The following is a 25,729-nucleotide window of genomic DNA, read 5'->3' as shown; positions in this document are numbered from 1 at the left end:
CGTTCATTCGTTTTTCAATAAAAATTCTACTTTCTTATTATCTAATAACGCTAATCGCTTCATGTTTTATGCTCAATGACAACAACGATGACGACTTGTACCTTGCGTTCTACGTTGTTGCTTGATTTATCGCGTGCTTCGTAATGGTATAACTATAACTAACGTAAACACAGACGTCAATGGATCATTCTGACGATACGTCTCGATCCGACAGGTTCTCGTGCGGATAACGCGGACAGTTTGGAATTCGACGATGAAATTCTCCAAGTGAACGGCCGTACTCTGCAAAATGCAACCTACGCGGAAGTCATTCAGTACATACACCAGGTAATTATCTAATTTTCAATACGTTATTTAATCTTCAATTCGTATCTCATTCTTTATTTTCATTTGAAAACAATCACCAACTTAGAAACATATGTAACGAAATTTATATATATATATATATATATATATATATATATAAATATATATATAAATTTCGAATTATTTATATTAAAATGATACAGGCCAATTGAATGATATTCGATCTTAAATATAATTCTCTTTATAGTGCATCAAATCACGCACGATATCTCTTCGATTACGCAGAAGGAAGGAGAGCCGGATCGGTGAGTAATACAAAAGTCACAGAATTATTTTTTAATCTCAATAATAGTATTAGTATTCATAGTAACAATAATAATAACAATAACGATAATAACAATAACGATAATAACAATAATAACAATAATAACAATAATAATAATAATATGAATGATAATAAAGATCTATCGTGATGATGAAAAGTGTTGGAATAAATTCACGCAAACTCAAATAAAATAAGCTATAACTCTTCTCACTGAAAATAAAGAAAACAAAAGACAATTTTCGTACGAATACTCAAAATTCGCATATTTTATTGAACCTTCTTGATGAGGGAATATCTTGAACGTTGAGAAGCTTGAACAAGAGAGAAGTTGGCCGAACAGAGCTTTAGATTTTGGTTCACTAGCGAAAAAGAGAATAGAAGCGAGCAACGAATCGATAACTTCTCGAAGAGAGAACACAATAGTTCTCGGAGAATATATCACCTTTAAGGTTTCGTCAGCTTCTCTCTCACTCTCTGTCTCTCTCTCTCTCTCTCTCTTTCTCTCATTCTATCTCTCTATCCATCTATCTCTCCATTTCTCTTTCTTTTACTTTTCTCGTATATCTACGTTGCACCTATTCAAAAAAGCTCTCAAGAACTTTTCGAGATATTCCAAGAACATTGAAATCTCTCAACTAACGTCCCGTTCGATAAGATGACGAACACACGTAGCTACGTGCTCGGATGAGAAGCCTTGTTCTAAGCCTAGTAGAAAATTTATTTCTATCCTGTCGTTTTATAAAGAATCGTGCACCGAAGATAAGACTAGATAGAAGCCCAAAATGTCTTTTCTCTGATGTTGACGCGAGCGATCGCCTCTCTTCTTTAAGAAGGATACAAGAAATGACCTTTTTTATTCACCCCTTCTCTGTCTCTCTCTCTCTCTCTCTCTCTCTCTCTCTCTCTCTCTCTCTCTCTCTCTCTTTCTCTAAATACATCATATACATGATATCTCTACGAATCCAATCGAAGATTGGATCCAAATGCTCGATACGCATATAATAAAATATAAAAGAATCCACATTGGCGAATCTTTTCGAAATTTTTCGGAAATTATTCTTACGGTTATCGATAAATCAAAATACGATAAATATTTTCCTCATACGATTCATTTAAAATAAGAAAATATATCTATGTATGCTCTTATTTTTCGTGACGTATATACATACGTTTGAGAGATAAACTTTTTATAATATAATAATACGAAAGTTATAATTTAATACAATTAAATAAAAGTACATTTCAGAGTTTATATAATTTTAACAATTTTAACAATTTAAACAAAGTTGATTAAAAGTTCTAAGTGCTTTTAATGTAATACTACATTTGTGGGTTTTCCAATAAATTCAATATTTACTTCGTGCAATGTTTGAACGTTAGATAGGTTAAAGTAAAACATTGAGTAACGAGACCTAATCTCTGTAAAATTTCTAAAAAATTGTAAAAAATTTTGCTCCACTTATACACATAATAATTTTTCTTTACATAATTTGAAAAACTTTTGATCTTAATAATTCGTTCTTATACATGTGTATGCTAACATCATGCATTCAAATTCTCTGAGATAAATCCAAACACTTTTTCGTTGTTTCCACCCCAACCCTTTTAAAATTCGTTAAACTAAGAAAACGCTGATTCGAACGAAACACTAAAAGAAAAAAAAAAAAAAAAAAAAGAAAAAAAGAAAGAAAAAGACTAAAAAAGAGACCAATACACGTACAGTTCGTTCTTTTTCGTTGCGAGTAGTACAGAAGCGGAACGTTTAACGGTCGCACAGGTGGCGGTCACGCGACTCGCTTTCCTCTCCGCGAAATCGCAGAGCACTTTTACGGAGGCTAGCCGACCGCTTCGAATTCGAAACGACGACGAGATAGAACACAATACAAGTCGTATGCTTCCGTAGCGTTTCGTGCGATTCCGCCGTTCACCAGGTAAATGCCTCAGGTGGCTCGTCAACGAAAGCCTCGTGGAGTAGTGGAATCGAAGGTGTATACTTGGAAGGGGTATATGTAAGGAGTAGGGGTCGAGAACGGAATAAAAAGAGAGAAAGAAAATACTAAACTAAGGAGAGAGGGAGAGAGAGAGAGAAAGAGAGAGAAAAAGAGAGAAAGAAAATACTAAACTAAGGAGAGAGAAAGAGAGATAGAGAGAGAGAGAGAGAGAGAGAAAGAATTTGGCGACGTTGGCAGAGCTCTCATCGAGTTCTCCATCGAATTCTCATCGTAATCCTCGAAGGCCGTGTTCCTCGAGTTCTCGTCCTCGAATTCGCATTATCCTTCCTCTTCTACGTCCTCATTCGAGAAAGGAGATCTCACGCAAGGCGGCTCTCGCCTGCCTGAGACTCAGTCGACTCGCGTTCAGCGTGCCGTATAAGTATACCGATTTTACGTGAGTGAGTGTCAAAAAAGATACCAGGATATACCAGAGTGAAGAAGAAAAGGAATAAAGAGATCGGAATGTATGATCGTTTTCTAATCTCTTTGAAAAATTAAGTGCATTAATACGTGTGTGTGTGTATCTGTGTGTGTCTATGTATGTGTGTGTGTGTGTTTTAAAAATCGTGAGTGCAATGCTAAATTCACGTTTATTCGTTGCTCTTCGAGAGCTTGAATTCAACTTGCTTGCTGCTGCCACGGTGTTCCCCTCTCCTTCTATTTTATTCACCTTCTATCCTTGGATTGCTATACATATGTGTTTCAAACAAGAAGGATAAATCGCTATCGATATCATCCTACGGGTTATTATTTTACATGAATTTGTCAAATCCTCTTTGAAAATTCGACGCTTTAGTAGCCTCGATGTTCCGAATGTGTCGTGGCAACGAATTCGTCCGTTCAACCGGACGAGCGATTTCACGAACGAGCGCAATGGTGTCACCGCTTGATACGCGATAAACGTAACTCGTTTGTACATACGCTGGTTTAAAAATTATTCATTTATTATTTAAAATCGAACGACTATTTTGTATGCTTAATAAAGAGATATGAATTTTTTAATAAATACGAATTAATTGGTATTGTAATAATTGATAATTAGTGTTAGCAATCATTTTTTTTTCAGCTCATTGTTTGACGTACAAACGAATTATTCGATTTGAAATAATGCTTTAATGTGTTCTTTACCAAACGCGTTTAGATTCTTCTAAAATATCATATTGTACTATATATACTTGTAGTGTTTCATAGAGGGAAAACATTTACGTTTATTTGTTTCTTTTCGTCATTTTTTCATCTAGTCATTTATATATTTTTATGCAATACTCGCATAATTAAAAACTCGATCGATTAAAAAAAAAAAAACTTATCGTTAAAATGTCAAGAATCGGTCAATTTTTAATACGCGTTAATTCTCTCAATTCGTTCTTTATGTACGTATACGTAAATAAGTCTGTGTGTGTATGTGTGTATATATATATATATATATATATATCGTGAAAATATTCTATGGACTTATGGAATTAGTTCTTGGTAATTTAAATCAACAGGGAGTGATCGATCAGTCGTATTTAAATAAAGAATAAAAAAGAAGTAAAATGAAAACACGTTACGTTGTTTACTTACTCAAAAAAAAAAAAAAAAAAAAAAAAGAAAAGAAATGTATAATATATAACTAACAATAACTGTTAGGATATATATTAACAAGAATTTAGAACGATCGGATACTTAACGATATAGAATGCAAAAATTTTCGCGGAAAGATACGGAAAGACAAACGAAAGAATATTTTTTAATCTCTCCTGAAGTTATCGTGAATAAAAATCTATAAGAAAAAAAGAAAAAAATGCAATCATACGTTAATATTATTATTTCAAATTAGACGAAAGTTATGCAAATTATTTTTATCACAGTTACACTATATAGATATTACACTGCATAAATATTTACATTACATGACGATTGATAAAACTAACGTTATATCAATCGTCATGTTTTTGAACGATATTCAAACATGCTTATATGGGTTAAAAATTCCAATAAAGTCGAACAAATCTTACACATGCCTATATATGTATACTTTGCTACATAAATGTAATCTATAAAACTCATATTTGTGATGTGAAATAAGCATCGTTTAGATTCTCTGACACAGTATATATGTACATTCATACGTATATACGCACATACATACATATATGCATACATACATGCATACATATAATCGCTCGTCGTTCATTTTATCACAAGCCAGAACGACTTTTGATCTTTAAGTGGTTCTAAGAAATCGTTGGAAGGAAAGAGCAGGTAGTTAGTCGTTTTCATTACTTATTCATCGATCGATAGTTGAAGTCTTTATATAAATGACGAATATTCACCAATCATCTGTACTTTTTTTTTTTTTCTTATTCGAATATTGTACCATTCGTATCAAATATCTTAGTCTTACGTTTTTCTCTTTCTATTTAGATACTTTTATTTCGACACAGTCTATTTTTCGCATCAATTCAAATTATTTATACATTTACTTATCCTGTTTTATTCGCGTAACGATACGCTATTACGAAACGATAAATTTGTGTTTCCTCTCTATTTGTCTCTCTTCCTCTCTCTCTCTCTCTCTCTTTCGAAAATCATTGCATTTGTTCGAGGTTTAACAGCGCGTACCGTCACGACGACAAATTCAACGAATGTTTCTTCCATTCTCTCGAGTACGATAGCTTTTATCGTCTCTCTCTCTCTCTCTCTCTCTCTCTCTCTCTCTCTTTCTCTCTCTTTCTTTCTCTTTTTCTTTCTCTGTCTCTTGTACTATCATCGAATTTTTCTCAAATATTTCTCTTCCATTTCTCTCTCTCTCTCTCTCTCTAACCCTATTTAATTTCTTTTTATTATATAATTGTAAACGAAAAATTGGCATGTAGCGATGAATCCCTTACGGGTAAACTATCGTTATATCCAAAGGAATTCGATGCCGCTGCAGTATTCGAAGGCGAGAAAGCTGATCGCGATTCCATCAAATGGAAATCGACTTACGTTTGCTTCCGAGGCGAATCGTTCGAAAATATTTACGGAATACGCAGCGGAACGCGTATACGTAATCATTATATATTGTTCTGAAATCAAAATGAAAGAAAATGAGAAAAATGAAAAATCTATCCGAAAAACGTATCGTATCACGTCTACATGCTTTGTGTTCCATAATTAATAATTAATAATTGATCGATTCGATCTGGTTAATTAAGAAAAAGTATTCCCACGATTCATTGCTCGTCGAATAAAAGATGCTTGATAACTCTTAAATGGCAGCGGCAAACAATAAACAGACGTTTCTACTTTGATCAATGAGTTTACGTTTTCTATGATCTCAACTTTTGTTTTTACGTGTGTAAAAATAAAAATGATATAATCAAACTTATACATCATAACTTATGCTTAGGAAACATTAATTTTCAGATACAAACTGGGAATTAATTTGTGACGAACAAAAAGAAGGAGAGAGAGAGAGAGAGAGAAAAAAAAAGAAAAGATTAAAATAAAAAATGAAATAAGAATATACGAGTGCGTAACTTAAAAATTATATATGATGCTATAAAGAGTTAATGATTTGTAAGTGATAACGAAATTTGCACGAATAATGTCTAAGGTGGATCGCGTTAACGAGGAAAAAGGAAAAGAGACTGACCGATGTTTTAGCGATAATTTGCCCGTACGAGGACGAGCGAGAGTAAACGCGTAGGAAGGTGGTATCCTCGGCAGGTTTCGTCACGGTGCTGCGAGTGAGGAACGTTCTCTTCGTTTGCATTCTATGCACATGTATACGATCATCATCGGATGTTACATACACATATAAAACATACATATATAAAACGTTACGAACGAACATATTCCGTGTATCTTTCATTATGTGTCGATCCTGTGTCCGTGTCTGTGGTTCGAGTGTATCCTGAAGTCGTAAAGTGACGATATTTTGTGTTTATTTTCTTTTTTTATCTTCATCGTTATTTCTCATATGATAATGTGCCAAGGTGAAGCGTGGAAAACAGTTTTTTTTGTCACGGATTTTTCAACGATAGCGAGGAAGAACCGGCAGAGGGGACATCGTGGAAAAAGTAAATTATAGTAACAGAAAAGTCAGAGCTACCTAGATCGTGTAGGATTTACTACACGATCCTTCAACGGAAACGAGCAAGTGAGTTTGTACAGTCATATAATAAACGTACAATCTTTTTTTCTTCGAGGAATGTAAGCTTGAAAAACTTTCAAACTGTTAATTCAAATGACTTCTTTCGCTTTCTTATTTTCTTTTTCTAAATCATCACTTCAAGATTCGATCGTAAAAAAAAGCTTCTCCGTGAACGATCGCTTAATCGCACGATGAATCTCTCAGGACTTCCTACTTTATTCTTGCTCGTCATAGTGGATGACCTTGAAAACCAGGAAAGTTTAATAACGGTGATCGAAACACTCAATTCTACCAGAATCGTAATGTCGACTGTACTTTTTGTGGTTTAATCAAATGACCACGCATTTCTTTGTTTTAAATGACTCACAGCTGTTTACCAACGATCACGATGTAAGAGTGAAATTTTGAAACTAATGAAATATTCTAGAAATTTCTATGATATTATTACAATCGTGCTTAATGATCCTCTATTTGATATATTCATCTTTATGAGATAACACACAATGTCCTTCGTTGTGACTTTACTATCGCTTACTGTTAACGCTTTGATTATTATTCATTGATTATTCATGTCCTTCGATGTATAGGCTAAACAATCGGATATTTGGCTGCACAAATATATGTGAAATATTTGCGCGTAAATATGTACATATCTGGGAAGAATCGAAACAAACGAGACGACATATTTATATTTCATGATTCTTCCTCTTTCAAATATTATATAAAATTAAGTTTCTATTTGGAAAATAAAAGAAAAAAAAAATAAATTACAAAAAACGAATGACATTTCGACAAGAACAGAATATAAATTATCATCGAAATTTATTTTAGTGTCAATACCTTCGTGAACGCAGATATATATCCAGTATAAAATTTATAATCGAAGAGTCACAGAATGACGTAGACATGCGTACAAACGAGAGATAGAGTGGGAGAAGAGCGAAACGGAGTCAAGCGCTTTCGCATACGATCCTTGAAATGCACTTTCTATGTATGAATATTCGACTCTTGGAATAATCGTCACGTTCGAATGTTAAGCATGTCTTTCTGTCTTTGTCTCTCTCTCTCTCTCTCTCTATCTATCTATCTATCTATCTATCTATCTATCTATTTATCTATTTATCTATCTTTTTCTATCTCTCTCGAATTTTTCGAATTTTGCTTAATTCAATTCTCAAAACTCCGACTTACACAAAATTGTCATACATATTAGAATATAATATACGTATACGTCTATGATTTGTAATGAATTTGTATATTTGTAAAACAAAATATTTTACATGTTTCTTCTGTGTCATTTCGATGTGTAATAAATAAATAAATATAATAAGCGTATATTATAGTTATAAACAAAAGGAAAGATAAGAAATGAAAATTCAGTAAATATATTTATTGTTATAATAATCGATCTCAACTATTTAGAATAATACAAATACTCCTGTTACGTTTCGTACAATTTAAAAGGGAGAGAAACAACATAACTGTTTTTCCAGCTGATCGTTTCATATTCTCGTGATTTTTAAATAATAGACATTTGACATCCTGCGGATATCCGTACGTTAGGGTGCGATATCACAGCGTGTATCCGTCGAAATGAATTCGTACGAACGAAAACGTGACGTAGTAAAACGATTTCTTTTTCCACGTTCTGATTTCAAAGAGACTCCAACAAAATCGGCGTGAATTTTAATAAGTGAAAATTTCGAGAACCATCAAGAAAAGAAAACGGAGATGTTCGTAATGATTCAGTAAAGAGTGCTCCATATCTAGACTCTTGACGTACATATAAACATATACATATGTATATATATATATATATATATATATACATATATATGTATAGATACATATGTATCTGTAGTAAAGACTTATACAGTTAGAAAACTGGTTTTCGTCTTCTCTCGCATCAAGCGATTCTATTCGTATGATCGAAGTCTCGCGTGTAGCGGGACCAGGTCAGTCCGATGACGACTCTATACTTAACCATTTTTTTTTCTTCATCTTTTTTTACTTTTTCTTCTTTTTCTTCTTCTTCTTTCCTTTCCTCTTTATTTCAAACAACATCAACAAAATTGAACGATTTCCTAAGTTAGCCTAGTGACCAAGAAGGAAACCACATCTCTAATACTGCACCGTTCAATCGTTACTACTTTGGCAAAGGGATAGGCAACGAGTGAATTAAAACTTTTTAATAGGATAGTCGTGTAGCTATCAGGACCACTAGATTTGCATTTCGAGTGAAAGACCGATAGCGGCTAGTGGACTGTATAAAGTTGGTTCGAACTTTAAGATCGATTAGAACGTTCTAATTTCTACCTTTGATCTATCTATCTTATTATAATAGAAAGAAGAATAGAATGATAATAAAGCATGATCAGAAAATATGCAGTTCAATATTGTAGATTTTTTGTTTTTAATTCAAAAAAGAATTCGCAAACATTAATTTTTCGATATTAATTTAAACGGAAAAAATGAAATGACACTTAAAAAATATGCATATATGAGTACGAAGTTATATGATGTTATAAAGCAGCGTCTTTCAACCTTTAGGTCATAAAGTTCAACACATTTGTTTATAATGGTAACATATAAATACAATTTTTAAGTGACCTCAGTCACCATATATTATTTCAAAAATACGAATTTTACAAAACATTTTACAAGAACGTTCTATAAATCCCTTACAAATTAATTACTTTTCTCGTTATTAAGTTTGCTTTGTCTTAAAGTAGTAATCATAGCTAATTAAAAAATTAACATGACCCATAGGTTGAGAAACTCTGTTATAGAGGTCTAAAGAAAACATAATAGATCGTACACTCATGATTGCATGAAAGATCAACAAAAATAATCAAATCTTAGAAAGAAAATTGTACAAACCTGATCTTCGATAAAATCTTACTTCGATGTAACTAGCTCATAGTCACGATCGGTTGGACGACATAAGTCTATAAAAATCGAACCAAAAAGCAAATGATTGCGTTAGGTACGTTGAACTGGCGTTCGTTGGTGGTTAATTTTTATCGGCTATGCCAGCGACTAGTTCCAAATATAAACCGTGTTTCGTGTATGCGACGCGCTTCGAAAGCGCTCTCAGATGTACGCCTTCCTCTTTGAGCTTCGTCTCTCCGCCAGCGAAGAGTTTATTTTCTAGTCTCGTGACACGTGCGGAGACGACTGCTGCTGCCGAGCTACATCCGTGCTTACCTCGACAGACAGACAGAAAGAGAAAGATAAAGGGGAAGAGAAATAGAAAGAGAGAGAGAGAGAAAAATACTCCAAGGGGACTCTTTTCTCTCTCTCCATCCTTTTTTCTCTGCACTCTCAAGTTTTATCATCTCGCGTAGCTCTTCCACTGTCCCTGTCTAACTTGTGGAAAAGAGCTTTTTCGAGTATCCTCTGCAAGAAAACGAAATACAATTGAAGTGTGCCTCACTCACTCACTCTCTCTCTCTCTCTCTCTCTTTCTCTCTCTCTCTCTCTCTTCTACATGCTCCTTCTCTCTCTCTTTCTCTCTCTTTCTCTTTTTTCTCTCTCTTTATCTGCCTCTTTCTCTCTCGTTCTCATCTTCTTCCTTCTAGTGACTCCAGATTTTTTGTTTAAATGGTGACGAACAGCATTAGTTCAACGACGAATAGCGGTCATTTAAAGTGACGGGAATGAAAATACGTCGTGTACGTGGTTACTTTCTTCACACTCGAGAAGAAGAAGAAGAAAGAATAATCGTTGTGACCTTGAATCCATTGCCGAGGAACGACGGTGCAATTTTATTAGCGCGTACTACAGAGCACTGTAAAAGCATCTCGAAAGGGAGGAGAACAAAGAGGAGGCAGTTTCGATGTCGGTAGTCAGGTCGTTTCGCGAGAAATTAATTCGCTCTACTTGCTAGAAATCTTTACTGGGGTTATACTCGATGTATGTTATTAGGATTACTTTATGTATGTAGATTTTAACGTATGTTCGTTTGACTTCGATCGATTGTGCCAAGTGTTTTTTTTTAAGAAAAAACTAATAGAAAGGGAAAGAAAAAGAAAATCAGTTGATAAAGATAGAGATTGTTTCGTCGGTATTTTTAATTTCCAATTTTAAACGAATCGTCACAATCATTTTTCTAGAGATACGATAAAATAATATTTCGAAGCTTATCAAATCGAATATTTTAAAAGAGAAAGAAAGAGAGAGAAAAGGGCTTAGTTCGTGAGGACTTCATAAAAGTCACGATAAAGAGAAAACTTTGAGTGGAAATAAAAGCTGTGAGAGATAAAGAGATAAAAGTGTTCACGTGAAGAGTTCTATGCTAATCAAAAAGAAAGTCTAATCTTCGAGAAGGATTACTTTTGTGAGATAGTTTGACCCTCTTTTTCACTACTCTTCTTTTCTATCCTTCGAAATGTCAAAGTTCTTTCGCAAATTCGTTTTTTGCGGCTGTTCTCGTTCGCACAGCGATAATCGATCGAATATCGCAAATGATTCCACTCTCGACGACGTTTCGAAACTTGTACCGTCCTCCTCGTCCGATAATTGTGCCGAAGAGAGCAACGATTTAGCAAGACACTTCGATTTATCTAGTATTAAGTTTATCGACGACGAGGATCCCGACGATGAATTGTTTTTCATGAAAAACGGTACAAAATAGATTCTTTTCCTTTTTTTTTTTTTTCATTCTCATCTGATCCGAACATTTTTCGATTTTTATTCGAAATTTTCTTATGAACAGATTATTATTATTAAATAAAAGGGATACGTAACCCCCTGGAAAATGCTTCGATCGTAAAAAGAGTAATTGAATCGATGCTTTCGTTTTGTCGATCGTGTAACTATTAATAGTAGCTTGTTGGCACCTCCTATGCCAACTATTTTTCTTTTATCGTCGGACACTTTCGAAGTTCGAATAATTGATCAATCGAATCACCTAAATTCACTCATTTACATTTATTTCAACGTCATAGAAATGAATATCGTTTGTTAACCGATTTATCAATGTACCCGGTAGTTCGTTACGCACGATTAATTATCCGCGCAACGCGATAGAACATAATACAGGGCATTTTCGCTGTAATTAACTTGTTGAATTCTTGCTAGAAGAGCTGGATGGACCAAATGCTGTACGGATACGAGACGGTTGGGTTATCGCTGTCGAAAGGTAAGAAGATATTTTATACATATTTAAATCTTTATATAATAAAAATGATAAAATTGAAATGAAAGTATAGAATTAAAATTTGCAATATAATAATATCGATTAATGATTCAATGAAAAATTTTATTAGCCGGTTAATGGATGATATAGTTTTTGAAAAATTTGTAAAGAAAAAGACTTTATTAAATAAATATCATAGAAATAATGAAAAATTTATATTATTAAAATATCTTTGAAAAATATGTAATAGAAAACTACATCGTTACACATGTAACATTGCACATTTAACAACATTAAGCATTATAATATATTATGATTTCGAAACAATGCATTTACGGATTAAAATAACTTAATTTAAATACCATGAATATATGCAAGAACTTTCATTTGGTATTCTCTATAATCTATATATTATATTAAATCAATATATAAGTTATTGTAAACTCACCGATAACCTATTTATTTATTAGGTTATTAGCTATTAACAAGATTCTTTGCATAAAAAATAAAAAGAAAAAAGAGAAAAATGACAAGAAACTCGATCGATTAAAATATACCAACAAATAGTACGATATAATAATACGTAACGTCTAACTATTCGTCCTTGTAAACTTCGCTGTATAAAATCTTAACTACATAAAACGAATGTGTAAGAACATAAACATGCTAATACTAATGTATCTTTTCGCAGAGGCGTAAGAGAAAGGTTGAAAGAGCTCGCTGCCCTTAGAAGCATCCAGTTACGGGATATCGAAGCCATATTAGATCATCAGGTAGGTGGATCACTTTCAACAAGAGTTATATATTTTTCACGATATCAATGATTTTTACTTTTTGAGATTGTAATGAAATATGCATGGAGCTTATTTATGTAAACGTAAACACCAAAAAGAGAGAGAGAGAGAGAGAGAGAGAGAGAGAGAGAGAGAGAGAAAGAAAGAAAGAAAAATATTATACATATGTAAACACACGATAATTCGTCCTAGCTCGCGTTTTTGTGATGATACGTACAGTGAGATTTTCTCAGGGAAAAGCCGTACAAAAATTAATTTCAAAAATGTTGCGTAAGCTTTACAATTTTAATCATTCGAGATTATTGGATGTGCGAGAAATAATGTATCAAATTCTTTTTTTTTTCTTTTTCTTTTTTTTTCATTCGAACTCCGACGAAGTAATAAACTATATCAAAAATCCTATGAAACATTGTACAATTAACGACGATTTTTGTTGTATATTCCAAAAAGTTATGTACATTTTTGCTATATAGAAAATATATTCATTTTCGAACAGTTTTATATTTTTATCATATATATTCGTATATTTAATATTTGAAGGTAATAAATTCAATCATTTTTTTTTTACGATTCTAAGATTTAATTAACGATTTTTTTTATAATATCTTATGGTATCCCATGCTTATTCTTATATCATTATATTTGGTAAAGTTTTGTGATTACAATGCAATAAAAAATCAGTACCGAATGCATTTTAATTGAAATTTCAAAGCTAATTTAGTTAAGAATTGCAATGATTTAATTTATTGACGCTGATTATAATACAATTGACATATAAAATTAAATTAATATTGAAAGTTATATCGAGTTGTCGTAAAATTGATACACAAAAATTTCCTATATATACTGCAGAAATATATGTACAATTGTATTCGTGATACTTTATGAATCCCACAGTTCATAAAATATTAATTCTTGTACTACTGAAATGGTTGAAAATACGATTTGGCTGATTGAATTATTCTCAGAAGGTAGCAGAAATGAGAAATAAATCATTTCGTGTGTAATAAACATTTATTTAGTTCTGACTTCCTTTTGTCTCTTGTAATAAGATTAATTCGGGGAAAGAAAATGATGTCATTTTTGAGAAAGAAAACTCTAGATTTGCTTCTTCCTCTTGAATTTATACCTATCAAAGATAACGAATTAATACTATATAATATATTAAAGAAGAGATATCTGAGGGAGAAACTTTGAATGAATCTTCTAACGAAAATTAATTGTATTGTAGTAATTAGAAAATGTTCTTAAAGGGATATACTATTGTAAAGTGCGTTTTTTAAAACAATTTTCGGGATTTTTTTTTTTTTTTTTTTTTTTATAAAACAGCTATACAACTTTTTACGTCAAAATTTGCTTTATACAAATGCTTATTCATATATATTAAGAAAGAGGAATGATTCAAGTTTGTGATATTGCATTCGTTAAAAAAAAAAGCGACTTCCTACGCGACTTTGACTGTTCTTCTCACTTGGAATGAAAAAGAAAAAAAACATAATATATTTCTTAATTAGGACTATTTTAACTACAGCGGATATAAAAATGTAAAGAAAAAAAAAAAACGATAGCTGAAAAAATAGTGGACTAAAAAAAATATAAGAGAAGAAAAAAAATGTTTGATTAATTCTGATGCAGGCTACAATAAAATATGCACTGAAGAAAATTTGAAGCCAATCGATCAAACAGCTGTTAAGTTATGAATTTTGTCTGAATTTTGCACTACAAATATCTCACTGTGTAACGTGCAGAGAGGTGTATGAAATATGTATAAAAAAATGGAAAAAGAAAAAATAGGTTTTAGAAGAAAAAACTTTTCAACTATAAAGTATAATGCGTTAGTGTAGAAAGCGTAGACGATCGATCGTATTGACGTATCGGAAAAATAGGTACACTTTTGCACACGTCATATGATTGTGTACATACATGTACATGTATCTGTTGTGTATGTGTGCGTTATGTGTGTGTGTATATATATATATATATATATATATATATATATATATATATATATATTATTTATGTGTACCCTTGCCCATGCTACGGAACATGAATTTCGTCTTATTAGACCCAATACAGTGATGTCGAGATAAATTTATATATGGTGACAATGTATATATGTAAGTACATATATACATACATACATACATACATATATGGTTTATCGGGCAACGATCAATCCCCGTTTTCTTTCTTAACGTCGAACGTCACAAACGAAGCTATAGGAGGTGCGATCACTGTCATTAAAAAATATAAGAAAAAAGAAATTTATCGACACTTGACCATTTTGTAAGTAGGGTCGTCTATGAAATGTGGAATGCGAAGGTGAATATGCGAACGTGCTGTTTGCGTCAAGTTGTAATTACGATTACAAAGCCGTTGCGCTTTGCTCGAGGCTAAGCCACCTACCATCAACTATTACGCTTCAGGATTTTTATTTTTTTTTTCTTATTTTCAATTCTTATATTTTGCTGCGGTTTTTCTTTAGTAAATATGCATATATTTATGTATGTAGATATATATATATATATATATATATATATGCATACATGTATGTATGTACGTATATTTGTATATATCTATGTATATATGTATGTATGTATATATGGATGCGCCATGTAGGGGTTATAAGCTTCTCCCGTGACGCGTATGCATATATGTACATATATACTTACATACGTATGTATATATATATATATGTGTGTGTGTGTGTGTGTATGTTTGTGTCTCATTAATGATGCTCATTAAATGTCTTCGAATGATCGATATCTAAAAGTTATCATAGTTTTATATCACTATCGTACTTGGATCGTATTTTGCGTCATCCGTTTCTCTCTTTTTCTTTATCTTTCTCTTTCTCTTTCTTTTTCTCTTTCCTTTCTCACGAAAATGATAAATTATTCATAACGGACTATTTTAATTCCGCAGATAAACGAGACTGGCGCATCCACGAGCGAGGAGAGCACGAGAAAAGATGTAACAAGTAATCAGGTCACCGTGACCCTCGCGGATGAGTAAGTACTTCTCGAGATTGACCGTCTTAAATTCTTTGCGAAACGAAGAAAGTTCTTTTCTGATTTTATCCTTTAAGCTGAGTGAGAGTAGCCTTTTTAGGATTTTTACTTCGAAGGATACTTTTCAATGATCTTTTGATGAAATCATTCGATTCTTAACTTTTGCTTTTTTCATTTTTGCATAATAATTATATCTAGAATGTCATTATTTTGATATAAATTGTCTTTTATGTGACACCTCATAGCTTTCTCATTTTCATAACTTCACTTTGTTGATATACGTACTATCATCTTCTTTCAAAGTCCACTCTATATTCATGTGTTCATATGTAGTTATGCCTAGTCAACTTTGAAATTTGTTCTGACAATGTTTTGATATTTAAACTGATATGAGTATTTCGTATCAAATGTTTTATTTCTTTATTTATTTATTTTTATTATAGGGATGTACGTAATACGAACACCTTCTTCACAAAACTTAGTAACGGTACGATTCCTAAAGGATTGACCAAGGACGGTCAGGATACGCGAGAAGGAAAAACTTTGCAGGAACGAAAGGACATCTTGGAAAAACAACAAACCTCATCAGATGAAACGAATCTTTTGGTCAGTTTCAGATTCCTCAATAATTTAAATAAGATCATGATAGATCGAACAGTCAGGTTATAAATCGCAGTATATAATTACGTTCAAATGACAACATGTGTATATATGGATAAGTATATCGATTCCTTCTTCTCCAATAGACACGTGTCCTTGATTTATCATGATTGCTCGATAGATACATCGGCCGATAAATACATCGTATTTCAATATAAAGAAAAAAAAAGAAAAAATATCATGATTCATATATATGTAAATACGTTAACGTATTAACAACATGTTTTTACATTTAAAAGTAATGACTATACGTTTATCTTCTTGTATCTATTTATTGGAATTCTCGATGGCGAAACTTGCGTGCAACTTCTAGCGACATTAATGATGGAGTTAGACTACTATTAATTAAAAAAAAAAAACAAGAAAAAATTCTGGCGAATAAATAAGAATCGATATAATAAAAAAAAGAAATAATCCATTTATCCGTTGAAAAGTGTTATGCATACTTATATAATAAAAATAAAGTACTATATTCGAAATGTGTATTTGTTTATAATAACAGTTTAAAAAATTATTTGTAATATTATTTGTAAAATGTAAATGAGAAATGGAATTAAAGAGGATAATTATTCTTCCGTAGAAATAATACAGTACATACAGTATATATACGTACAGTATATAAATAATAGAAATAAAATAGTATATATAATAATTATATAATTATATTATATAAAATATCTCAAATGATTAATCATGCGAGATCAATATGATTAATATGATCGAAATACTTACGGTATACGATACTGATCGAATCTATCACTTCACAGCAACCAGTGCAGAGCAGCAAGGTAGGGGAACGTCGTGCTAGCAGTCCCTTCCAAAATGGCCGGACAGAGGTCCTGATTGGAGAACCGGAGGGCGGCCCGAGGTCGCCGCGAGGATCGACGTCTTCAGCGGTGAACGACGGCAATTTTCTTAATCCACCGGACGAACGCGAAGCAATTTACAGGTTAGTCAAATTATTTCTTTTAATGGCGCCAGCTTACATTTTCACATTTATGTAGTACGTACATCTCTGCTCTTCCATGATTGGTTGATACGATGGCCGATGCACAAACAAAATGTAAAGATGATTCGAGCGTTAGGTTACATGATTTAAATAGAAAAATCAATGCAATAAGATCTCATGCTATATATCGAATATTTTACATTTGTCATCAAGATTGTGATTATTTATAATATCGTTGAGCATAGTGGTATGCGCGCCACGCGTTGAAATCTTCGTTTAATTTTCACTCTTCCTTTCTTTCTTTCTATTTCTTCTTTACCGTCCACGAAAAAAAAAAACAACTTTTTACTCGTCGAACGTTAGATGGCGCTGCTCAACCGTTTCGTACACCTGTCGAGTAATCGATTTGAGGTAAAACAGTGTACATCTTTCGGATAAATATCATTTTCACATATTCGAAATGAACATTATGAACGTACCTTAAATTTTCTATTTTCAAATCGTATTTCTTTTTATTGAAAGAAGATAAGAAATATTTCAAGGTCATTTCTATACGATCCAAAGAATGTATTCAAGAAGATGCTTATATCGATATCTCAAAATTTTCCAAGAATTCATCAATATTATTCAATATTGTTATATATTACCAGGAAACAAATCGGATTGTAATGTTAATCGAATTATTGGCCTCTATAAAATCTATTATCTTATCGAAATCTATTATATTATCCACGACGAATCTGTAACAGTATGATCAAGTTAAATGAACTTGGCCAAGTCAATTAGAATTACATTAAACGGCTTACTATACACGTTCGGATTCCCGTTAGGTATGTTATAGCTTCTAAGGAGAACACACCTCTATCTTCTCCGACAAAAAGTAATTTTCTTTATCATCTACTATTTTGTTTCAAAAAAACTTTCATCGTTCTTTCTCGAAATCGTGAAAGAAGATAATAGAAATCATTAGGAATCTTTATTATCTCATTATATTATACATAGTTGCTTTCTCCGATGGTATTCTGAAGAAATCCAACTTTCAATTAGTCACAGAAATATTTTTGTGATAATTTCGTAGAATTTTTCGAAGCGCATTTAACGAATTTGAAATTCTTATCGGTACTCGATAACAAATCAAAATATATCGAATTGGGAGATCTTGCATGATCAATTGAATGAAATGAAACGAACGAGTTCTCGATTGATCGGATAAGGAAAGAAGAAAAAAGAAGAAGTAATGCTTTTGGCATGACGTGTACGTAGTATTGCGGATGACTTTCGCCTTCGATGAGAGTAAAGCGGGCTTTAGGAATCGACCAAAAAAAAAAAATTCCAGGCGCACGGTACGGCACTCCCCTTTGGTATAGTGAATCTTATGAATGGAGGTAACGTCATCAGTTCACACAGGGAAAACCTTAAAAGCGAGATCTATCTAGCGACACTATATTAACTTCGAATATGTGTGTGTGTGTATTTGACTGTGCGTGTGTTTATGTATGCGTACGTCTACCTGACATCGTGCTACGCTCCCTTAACCCAAAGTTCCTCGAATTTTATGGTCTATGACGTGTACAGACTGCATAAAAGAGAAATGGAACGAACGACGAGCGTTTACATCTTCGAACTGGCTCTCAGGTAGAGTAAATTCAGTGGCGGCCGTTGTTGCACCTGCGTTTCCTGTCGCTTCACCGACCACAGGGACGTCCACCTGACGACCGGAAGAGACCGTCCCTACCGTTCATGAAATAAAATTCGTTGTGTTTATCCAAGCAACTCCAAGGTTCTTTTCCTAATCTATTCGAACGTAACAAAATTCTGAAATTCTTGTCTATTTCTCTTTTCTTAAAAATTATTTTTCAAGAGGTTTCTCTTTTCATTTTAATATAATTGGCGTATATGAAATAATTATAGAAAATTATTACTAATTATCGGATAATTAAAATTGTTCTTGTCTTTTGAAAGTCGGAAATTCTATATATTCAGACATATATATATATATATATATATATATATATATATATATATATAGCAGACGCATTTATGTATATAATATAATAGAACTGAGAACGTTTATCTGAAAGTAATATTTTCAAAAATATTAATGTTATTAATATTTCTTTAAACAGAATTTGATTTTACGCTTACAGAACAATTATGGAACAAATCAAGACAAATTCAATACATCCTATTGTAATTACTACAAACAAAATTATTGTTATCCGAAATTCATAAATATTGTACAAATTTAATTATAGTGCTTGTTAAAGATATTCTATTGTTTCCCGTTATTAGTATGTACATGTATCTAATCGTTAATAATTACATTATATAATATATATATATATATATATATATTAATATATATATATTAATATATATATATATAAATAATTTTTTTAATTATTAACGATCAGCTCATTAAATTATTAAAATACAACAACACAATTTCCTGTCGTCAGTCGAGAAGAGTCACCTTGTAATGTCCGTGATACTCCCACGAACGCGCTACATACATAAATTCCTCGCTCCTTAGAATCTCGATTATCCAAGTATAGAACGCACTTTCGAATACATATACATAGCTACGGCAAGCGCACTTTCGATTATCCGTACGGTCACTGATCCCATCATCGATTATCTTACTATGTATTTCCGAATCGATAAACTACATCGGGTATCATCGTCAAGCCCAAAGGCTAACTCGTTTGAGTGTTACCACGATATAGATATTCTATATATTTACGGTATTCCAATAATGGACGAGAAATCATGCAAGAAAGGAGACGAATATACAATGACAAAAGTAAAGCATGAATTTGGAATGTGGAAGTGAAAAGGAGACCAGTTTCGAGTACAAAAAAAAAAAAGAAAAGTAATTGCTATAACAGTATCTACATACGTTTTGCACAATTTATAGAACTCGTTTATGAATGAGTAGAAACACATACACAAATATATAATAATTTGCTTATAATTCTCGCAAATAGATTGACAATTGTCATTTGAGTAGAAAGAGAACAATGGATCGATGTTTATCAGCGTGCGATCTAATTACGTGTCGTTCTACTCTTTACCTTCTAACGTTTGCCAAATGCGTTCGTGATAATAAATAACGTATGATCACTAAAATACACTCGACTTCGATGTTGAAAATAAAATACATAAATCTCTCAAAGAAAATAGAAAATACTTCATTCGCTTGGTAAGATAAAATTCTTAAAAGATACAATAGAATGTTAGAAAAGGTAGAGTGTAAATGTATATAAGTAAATACATACGTTCCTATATCATACATACATACATACGTATATATACATATAGTCTTAAAAGAGCCGATCGACTTCTTTGTTTTATTTGCCGTGGGTGACTCACCGAAGGGGTTGTCTATCGCGCGTGTGATCGCACGCACGGTATGCGGGGCCTTACGTGTACTCACAGTCTTTCTTTCATCGCGTAAATATATACGTGTATATGTAACTATATGTGTACATACTTTATATGGTTTCCAACAAAGTTACGTACTACATACGTATATGTACCACCTTGATAGTGAATATAAATAGACAATAAACAAAACTCCGGTCAGCATCAACTCGCTTGCAGATCACGTGCTTATCGAGATGACCTCATAAATTAGCTTCTTTGAACGATATCACCCGAGAAGATATTGCTCGATTATATGAACCTAAGTAAGTATATATATATACCTAAATAGACTAGGGATGTGTGCGTTTATTCACGTACTATTAACTTTTACTTTCGATACAAACGTAAGTAGAGGTAACGATAAAATGTTGATAAAATCATTTATATACGTATATACTTTTTGATAAGTTTCATCGTCTCGCATGTAAATAAAGTTGGCCATAATAATATAGTGACATTTGTTCATGATAAAAGGGGCGTAAAGCGAACAGATGCTCGTCGGTATGTTTCGACATTGATAGCAATGAACTCATGCGTTTCCAAAGCGTTTTATTTAACGTTTGCTTCCATAAACTAAATTGAATTTTTAACATGTATATATATATATATATATATATATATATATATATATATATACTTTCACTGATCGGATCGAATATAAACAAAATGTGTTATTTATTTCATATTCTCTCGTTAACATGATTAAGCTGCTAATTAATGTCACTTTCATTCCGATACCTTGTTTTTTTCTTAACATTTGAAAATAACAAGCTCGTACAATGATGTTTGGTTTTTTGTTTCATCGCATTCATTCGAAAGATATAGTCGAAAGAAAAAAAGAACAGTTTTTTAAACGTGCTATTTTTTTTCTTTAGTGTACCTAAACGAGTTCATGTAAACGTAATCATGGGTGAACATTGTGACGCTATCAAGTTGTGTGATTATGGATAGGTGTAATATAGATAACAGGATGGTCCGTGCATTTGCTGGCTTCGCAAGAATGAGACCTGCGGATAAAAGAGAAAAAGAGAAAGAGAGGGAATGAAAGAGAGATAAGCCTTCGATATCAGGTGCCAGGCAAAGAGATAAAGTACATTCCGAACACCAGTTCTCATGCGTGGCGCCTTCTGGTCGTGTCAACATTTTCACCCGTTAGTCTAATGTATACTTTACCACGTTTTCTTTGCCCCTCCGTTATCGATAATTTCTGATCGATTCTTGTATGATCCATACTCACGACTAACACGTGGTTAACGAATGAGGGCGTTTATGTGTGCGAGTGAGAAAAAGAGGAAAAATGGAAACAATGAGTGGCACAGTAAGAGGAGTTGACTTCAACCAAGTTTGCAATCCTTGCCGAGCCTTTTGGATGTGCTTTTTTCATCGTTTTGATCTATCCCTTTCGAACTTTTGCAGGTAACGATGTTCTTCTTATAAGTTCAAGGTCTACTAGAGATATAACTGGAAATTTTAGAGACTGTACAGTCTTATTTTACGTATATACAATGTTTACGTTTGATTATGTTTAAAATGAGTTATTTGTTTCTTTTTTTTTCTTATTTGTTTCAAAATGAGAACGATTTCTGTTCGATGGTAATTGTATTTATATCTAAACATTATATATTTATTTGAGATAACATTGAATTCTTTCATGGTTTAATTTCTATCGTTTAGAACTTATGCTTTTGTTATTGGCATATAACAATGTTTATCTAATAAGTTCAAGGTTTAGTAAAATACCTGAAAAATTGGGGACTATTTGATCTTATTTTATATACACTCTATATGTTTTATATTTAAAATGAGTTTTTTTTTTTTTTTTATTATTATTTTAAAGTAAGTAATTGTATTCGTATTTAAACATTGTTTATTGATTTGATGTAACGTTAAATTTTTTGACCGTTTAACCAATAACACTTCCTTTATTACAAAGTTAATCTTTTATTCACAATTTATTATTATTTAAAAGTAAGTAATTGTATTCGTATTTAAACATTGTTTATTGATTTGATGTAACGTTAAATTTTTTGACCGTTTAACCAATAACACTTCCTTTATTACAAAGTTAATCTTTTATTCACAACATCGACTCCAATACTCACCGATCGACCTTCGATTTATCGACTCACCCAGCTTCTACTTTTAGTTCGACCGTTCTACGTTTTTTTTCGTTCTTCATTTTTCATATTTTCAATATCTTCTTCTCTTTATTTCTTGCAATTCATTTGATGTGATTTTTAGTCACGATAACGATCCTATAATACGACTTTATATAACGCGTTTGTATTTTTAGATGACGAGTGAAAAGATAATGATTTGATCTTGTTATTTAACGATCCCTCGGTTATGTACTTTGTTGGATTCTTCCAAAGACGTATTGTCTTGGGAGAAAGAAAAAGAGAGGAAGTTATCATATCAACTTCAAAGTTTATTCATAGTTAATACGTATGTACGTTTATAACACTTAATTACATGCACGTTTTAATTAACGATTGTAATATTGAAAACTTTCGTTACCACCATTCAACTTTAAGTTAATTGCTTTGCTTCTAAGTGGCCACTAGAGAGACCTCCATTTTGAGGGTTCTAATATCTTTCCAAGTTATTAACATCATTCAAGTATCTTCTGTCTTCCTACAAAATTCAATTTAAAATCATATTCATATAATCTTATTAATTTATTTGAAAAAATAAAAATCGCATAAAATTGTACAACTTTATATTACGATAATGTTTATCTAGCTAACGAAGAATAAAATTTCTTTTCGGAAAAAAAAAAGAAAAAAAAAAAGAAAAGAAAAAAAAAAGAATAAATTCTTTTCTCATAATCCAGATTATCTCTCTCTTTCTTTCTCTCTCTTCCTTTCTCTCTTTGTTTCTTTCTCTTTGTTTCTTTCTTTCTTTTTTTCTGACATCCACTTAGGAAAGTAAGATAAAGGAGGTTTTACGAGGGGCATCTGTTCGTTGATTTCTAATGTGATCCCTTTGTCGTTTAAAAGTTCTGCTTTTCTAAGGAAGTCAGTCTTTTTCTTTTCTCATGTTCTCTAACAAAACATCGCGTCTGGACATCGTAACTTTCTTTATTGGTGACCACGCGTGAGAGAAAGAGAAAGAACGTTTATATGCGTGTTATACACATTCAAACGTACCAAAATATAGTCGGCGAGATTGCAAACGATAGTTTTCCTTGTCGGCAACGACAAAAGTACCGGGCCATTGCCATAGCAGGTTGTACGTACTCACGTGCAGTCTGAAATTAGTAATCGATATGCGAAACGCGCTCGTAAAATCGAGTCCACCCCGAAAACGGAGCTCTCTTTCTCTCCCATTCTTTTTCTCTCTCTCTCTCTCTCTCTCTTTCTCTCTCTCTCTTTTTCTGTATGCCACTTTATTGTTTCCATTCCGTCCAATATTATTTCACGGAGGTGAAATTCGACTATTCGATTGTATGGTTTCTTTTATACGATAGTATTCCGACTTCTAATTAATTTTGGGTTCGTATTTCTTGAAAATTAATAGACTTTAGGAGAACCTTTTTTAAAGTAAGAAAAATATTCAAATAAAAGCTAAGCTCTTGAAGCCATTTGAATAATTTAATGATTGAATATTTTGCAGATTTGAAAATGTTTGCTATTGAAAGAATGTCGAGGATTTCAATATTGCAGTATTATTCTTCGAATAAGAGTATATTCATATATATATATTTTCTTATTCTATAGCATAACCTGTAAATAAATTTTTACCGAAACTGAAAACACTTGTGAAACAAACGAAGAAGAAAATATATTTTTTTTTTTTTTAAATAATGAACTTAACAAACGCAATTTCATAACATATATATGTGTGTGTGTGTGTGTATCTGAATTGAATAAAAAAAAATTACACGATTAACCTAAGATCTAGTTATGACGTGCCTCGTGGGAAATTAAATATAAATAAAACGTATTCGTTTCATAATGTCGTTCGATAAATTTTAATTTGACGAAATTACAAAAATGTTCACGGGATAAATCTTTAAAGAAACAAAAAGTAAAAAGATAAAAAATAAAAATCGATATGAAACTACTTAAACCTCGCAACGTCCTTCGATATTATATATTATATACGATTAGAATCGATTAATTATTCCTTTTATCGATCCATTTCGATTTTCATTTCTTTCTTGTATTTCAGAGATTAACACATCCTGAAACGTGTTACGTAAAGTCGAAGCGTATCCTTCGGATATGCAATTATTGTAGTTACACAATCGCTCGTTCGTCGACGCTTGCCAATGATGTAAAGCCGTATGAGTTTTCCATGTGATGTTTTCGTGAAAAATTTCAAATATTCGTCTATTGACAAGTCTCCTTGAAATTCATTTCAAATTGAATGTTTACTCAATTCCTTCTAATAAACATGGCTCATTAGAATGTCAGAAATCAAACGGAAACACATATTTCTTTATCCTTATCCAGTTAATTAATCTTTTTTTTTCGCAGAACACGCAAACAACGAACATACAGCTTATAATCAATGTTAAATTTTCCTTGATTGTTCGTCAATTTATCGTTTCCTATTATCGATACAATCTCTTCGTATTATATTACTATTATTATTATTATTAACATACGTTGTACATAAACAAGAAATTAAAAAAACAATTTTTTTAAATCGTTGTTAAAGAAAAAATTAATGTTATTCGTTCTTTTTCGTTATCAAGACATTTACGCAACGAAACTTTAACACTCTTCGATGATAGATTACCAAGAACAAAAAACAATATTTGTCATTATTTTTCAAGTAATTTCTTAAGCTCCTCGTTTTCTTTCCTTTTTTTTTTCTTTTTCTTTTCTTTTTCCTCCTCTCAAATTCTTTATCTGCAGCAAATATAAGACAAGACGACAGAAACCATGCACGAACAACGACAAAGCTTGCAATGTGGTTTACATAAGCCGAAACGTAGACGGAAAACTATAGGGAGGTGGCCTGAACCCCAAGCTCTTTGGAATTCTTCCCGGT

The 25,729-nt window shown here is 32.1% G+C and overlaps 1 protein-coding gene and 1 long non-coding RNA gene across 7 annotated transcripts in view; both read left to right on the top strand.

Moving 5' to 3' along the window:
* The window catches only part of LOC118444874 (protein PALS1), a 55,512-nt gene that overhangs the window by 1,096 nt on the left and 28,687 nt on the right, over positions 1 to 25,729 (top strand). For 2 of the 6 annotated variants that reach the window (XM_085660285.1, XM_085660297.1), the window contains exons 2-8: positions 215 to 327; positions 554 to 611; positions 11,831 to 11,891; positions 12,580 to 12,661; positions 15,608 to 15,693; positions 16,137 to 16,299; positions 17,121 to 17,302. In XM_085660285.1, coding sequence (XP_085516411.1) covers positions 215 to 327; positions 554 to 611; positions 11,831 to 11,891; positions 12,580 to 12,661; positions 15,608 to 15,693; positions 16,137 to 16,299; positions 17,121 to 17,302 — 745 coding nt within the window. Of the gene's footprint in view, positions 1 to 214; positions 328 to 553; positions 612 to 10,324; positions 11,374 to 11,830; positions 11,892 to 12,579; positions 12,662 to 15,607; positions 15,694 to 16,136; positions 16,300 to 17,120; positions 17,303 to 25,729 lie in introns of those variants that run through there. The other 4 variants (XM_085660290.1, XM_085660293.1, XM_085660289.1 and 1 more) reach the window with 4 other exon arrangements.
* On the top strand, positions 2,661 to 7,824 carry LOC118444878 (uncharacterized). Its single transcript, XR_014982734.1, has 3 exons — positions 2,661 to 3,089; positions 6,019 to 6,754; positions 6,891 to 7,824. It is a non-coding gene; the product is annotated as an uncharacterized LOC118444878 (long non-coding RNA).

The sequence above is a fragment of the Vespa mandarinia genome, chromosome 1, assembly GCF_050613455.1.
Source record: "Vespa mandarinia isolate Hongniang chromosome 1, ASM5061345v1, whole genome shotgun sequence".
NCBI classification, from domain to species: domain Eukaryota; kingdom Metazoa; phylum Arthropoda; class Insecta; order Hymenoptera; family Vespidae; genus Vespa; species Vespa mandarinia.
Note: the sequence above shows the minus strand (reverse complement) of the source record. Positions and strands in the feature narration are given on the sequence as shown.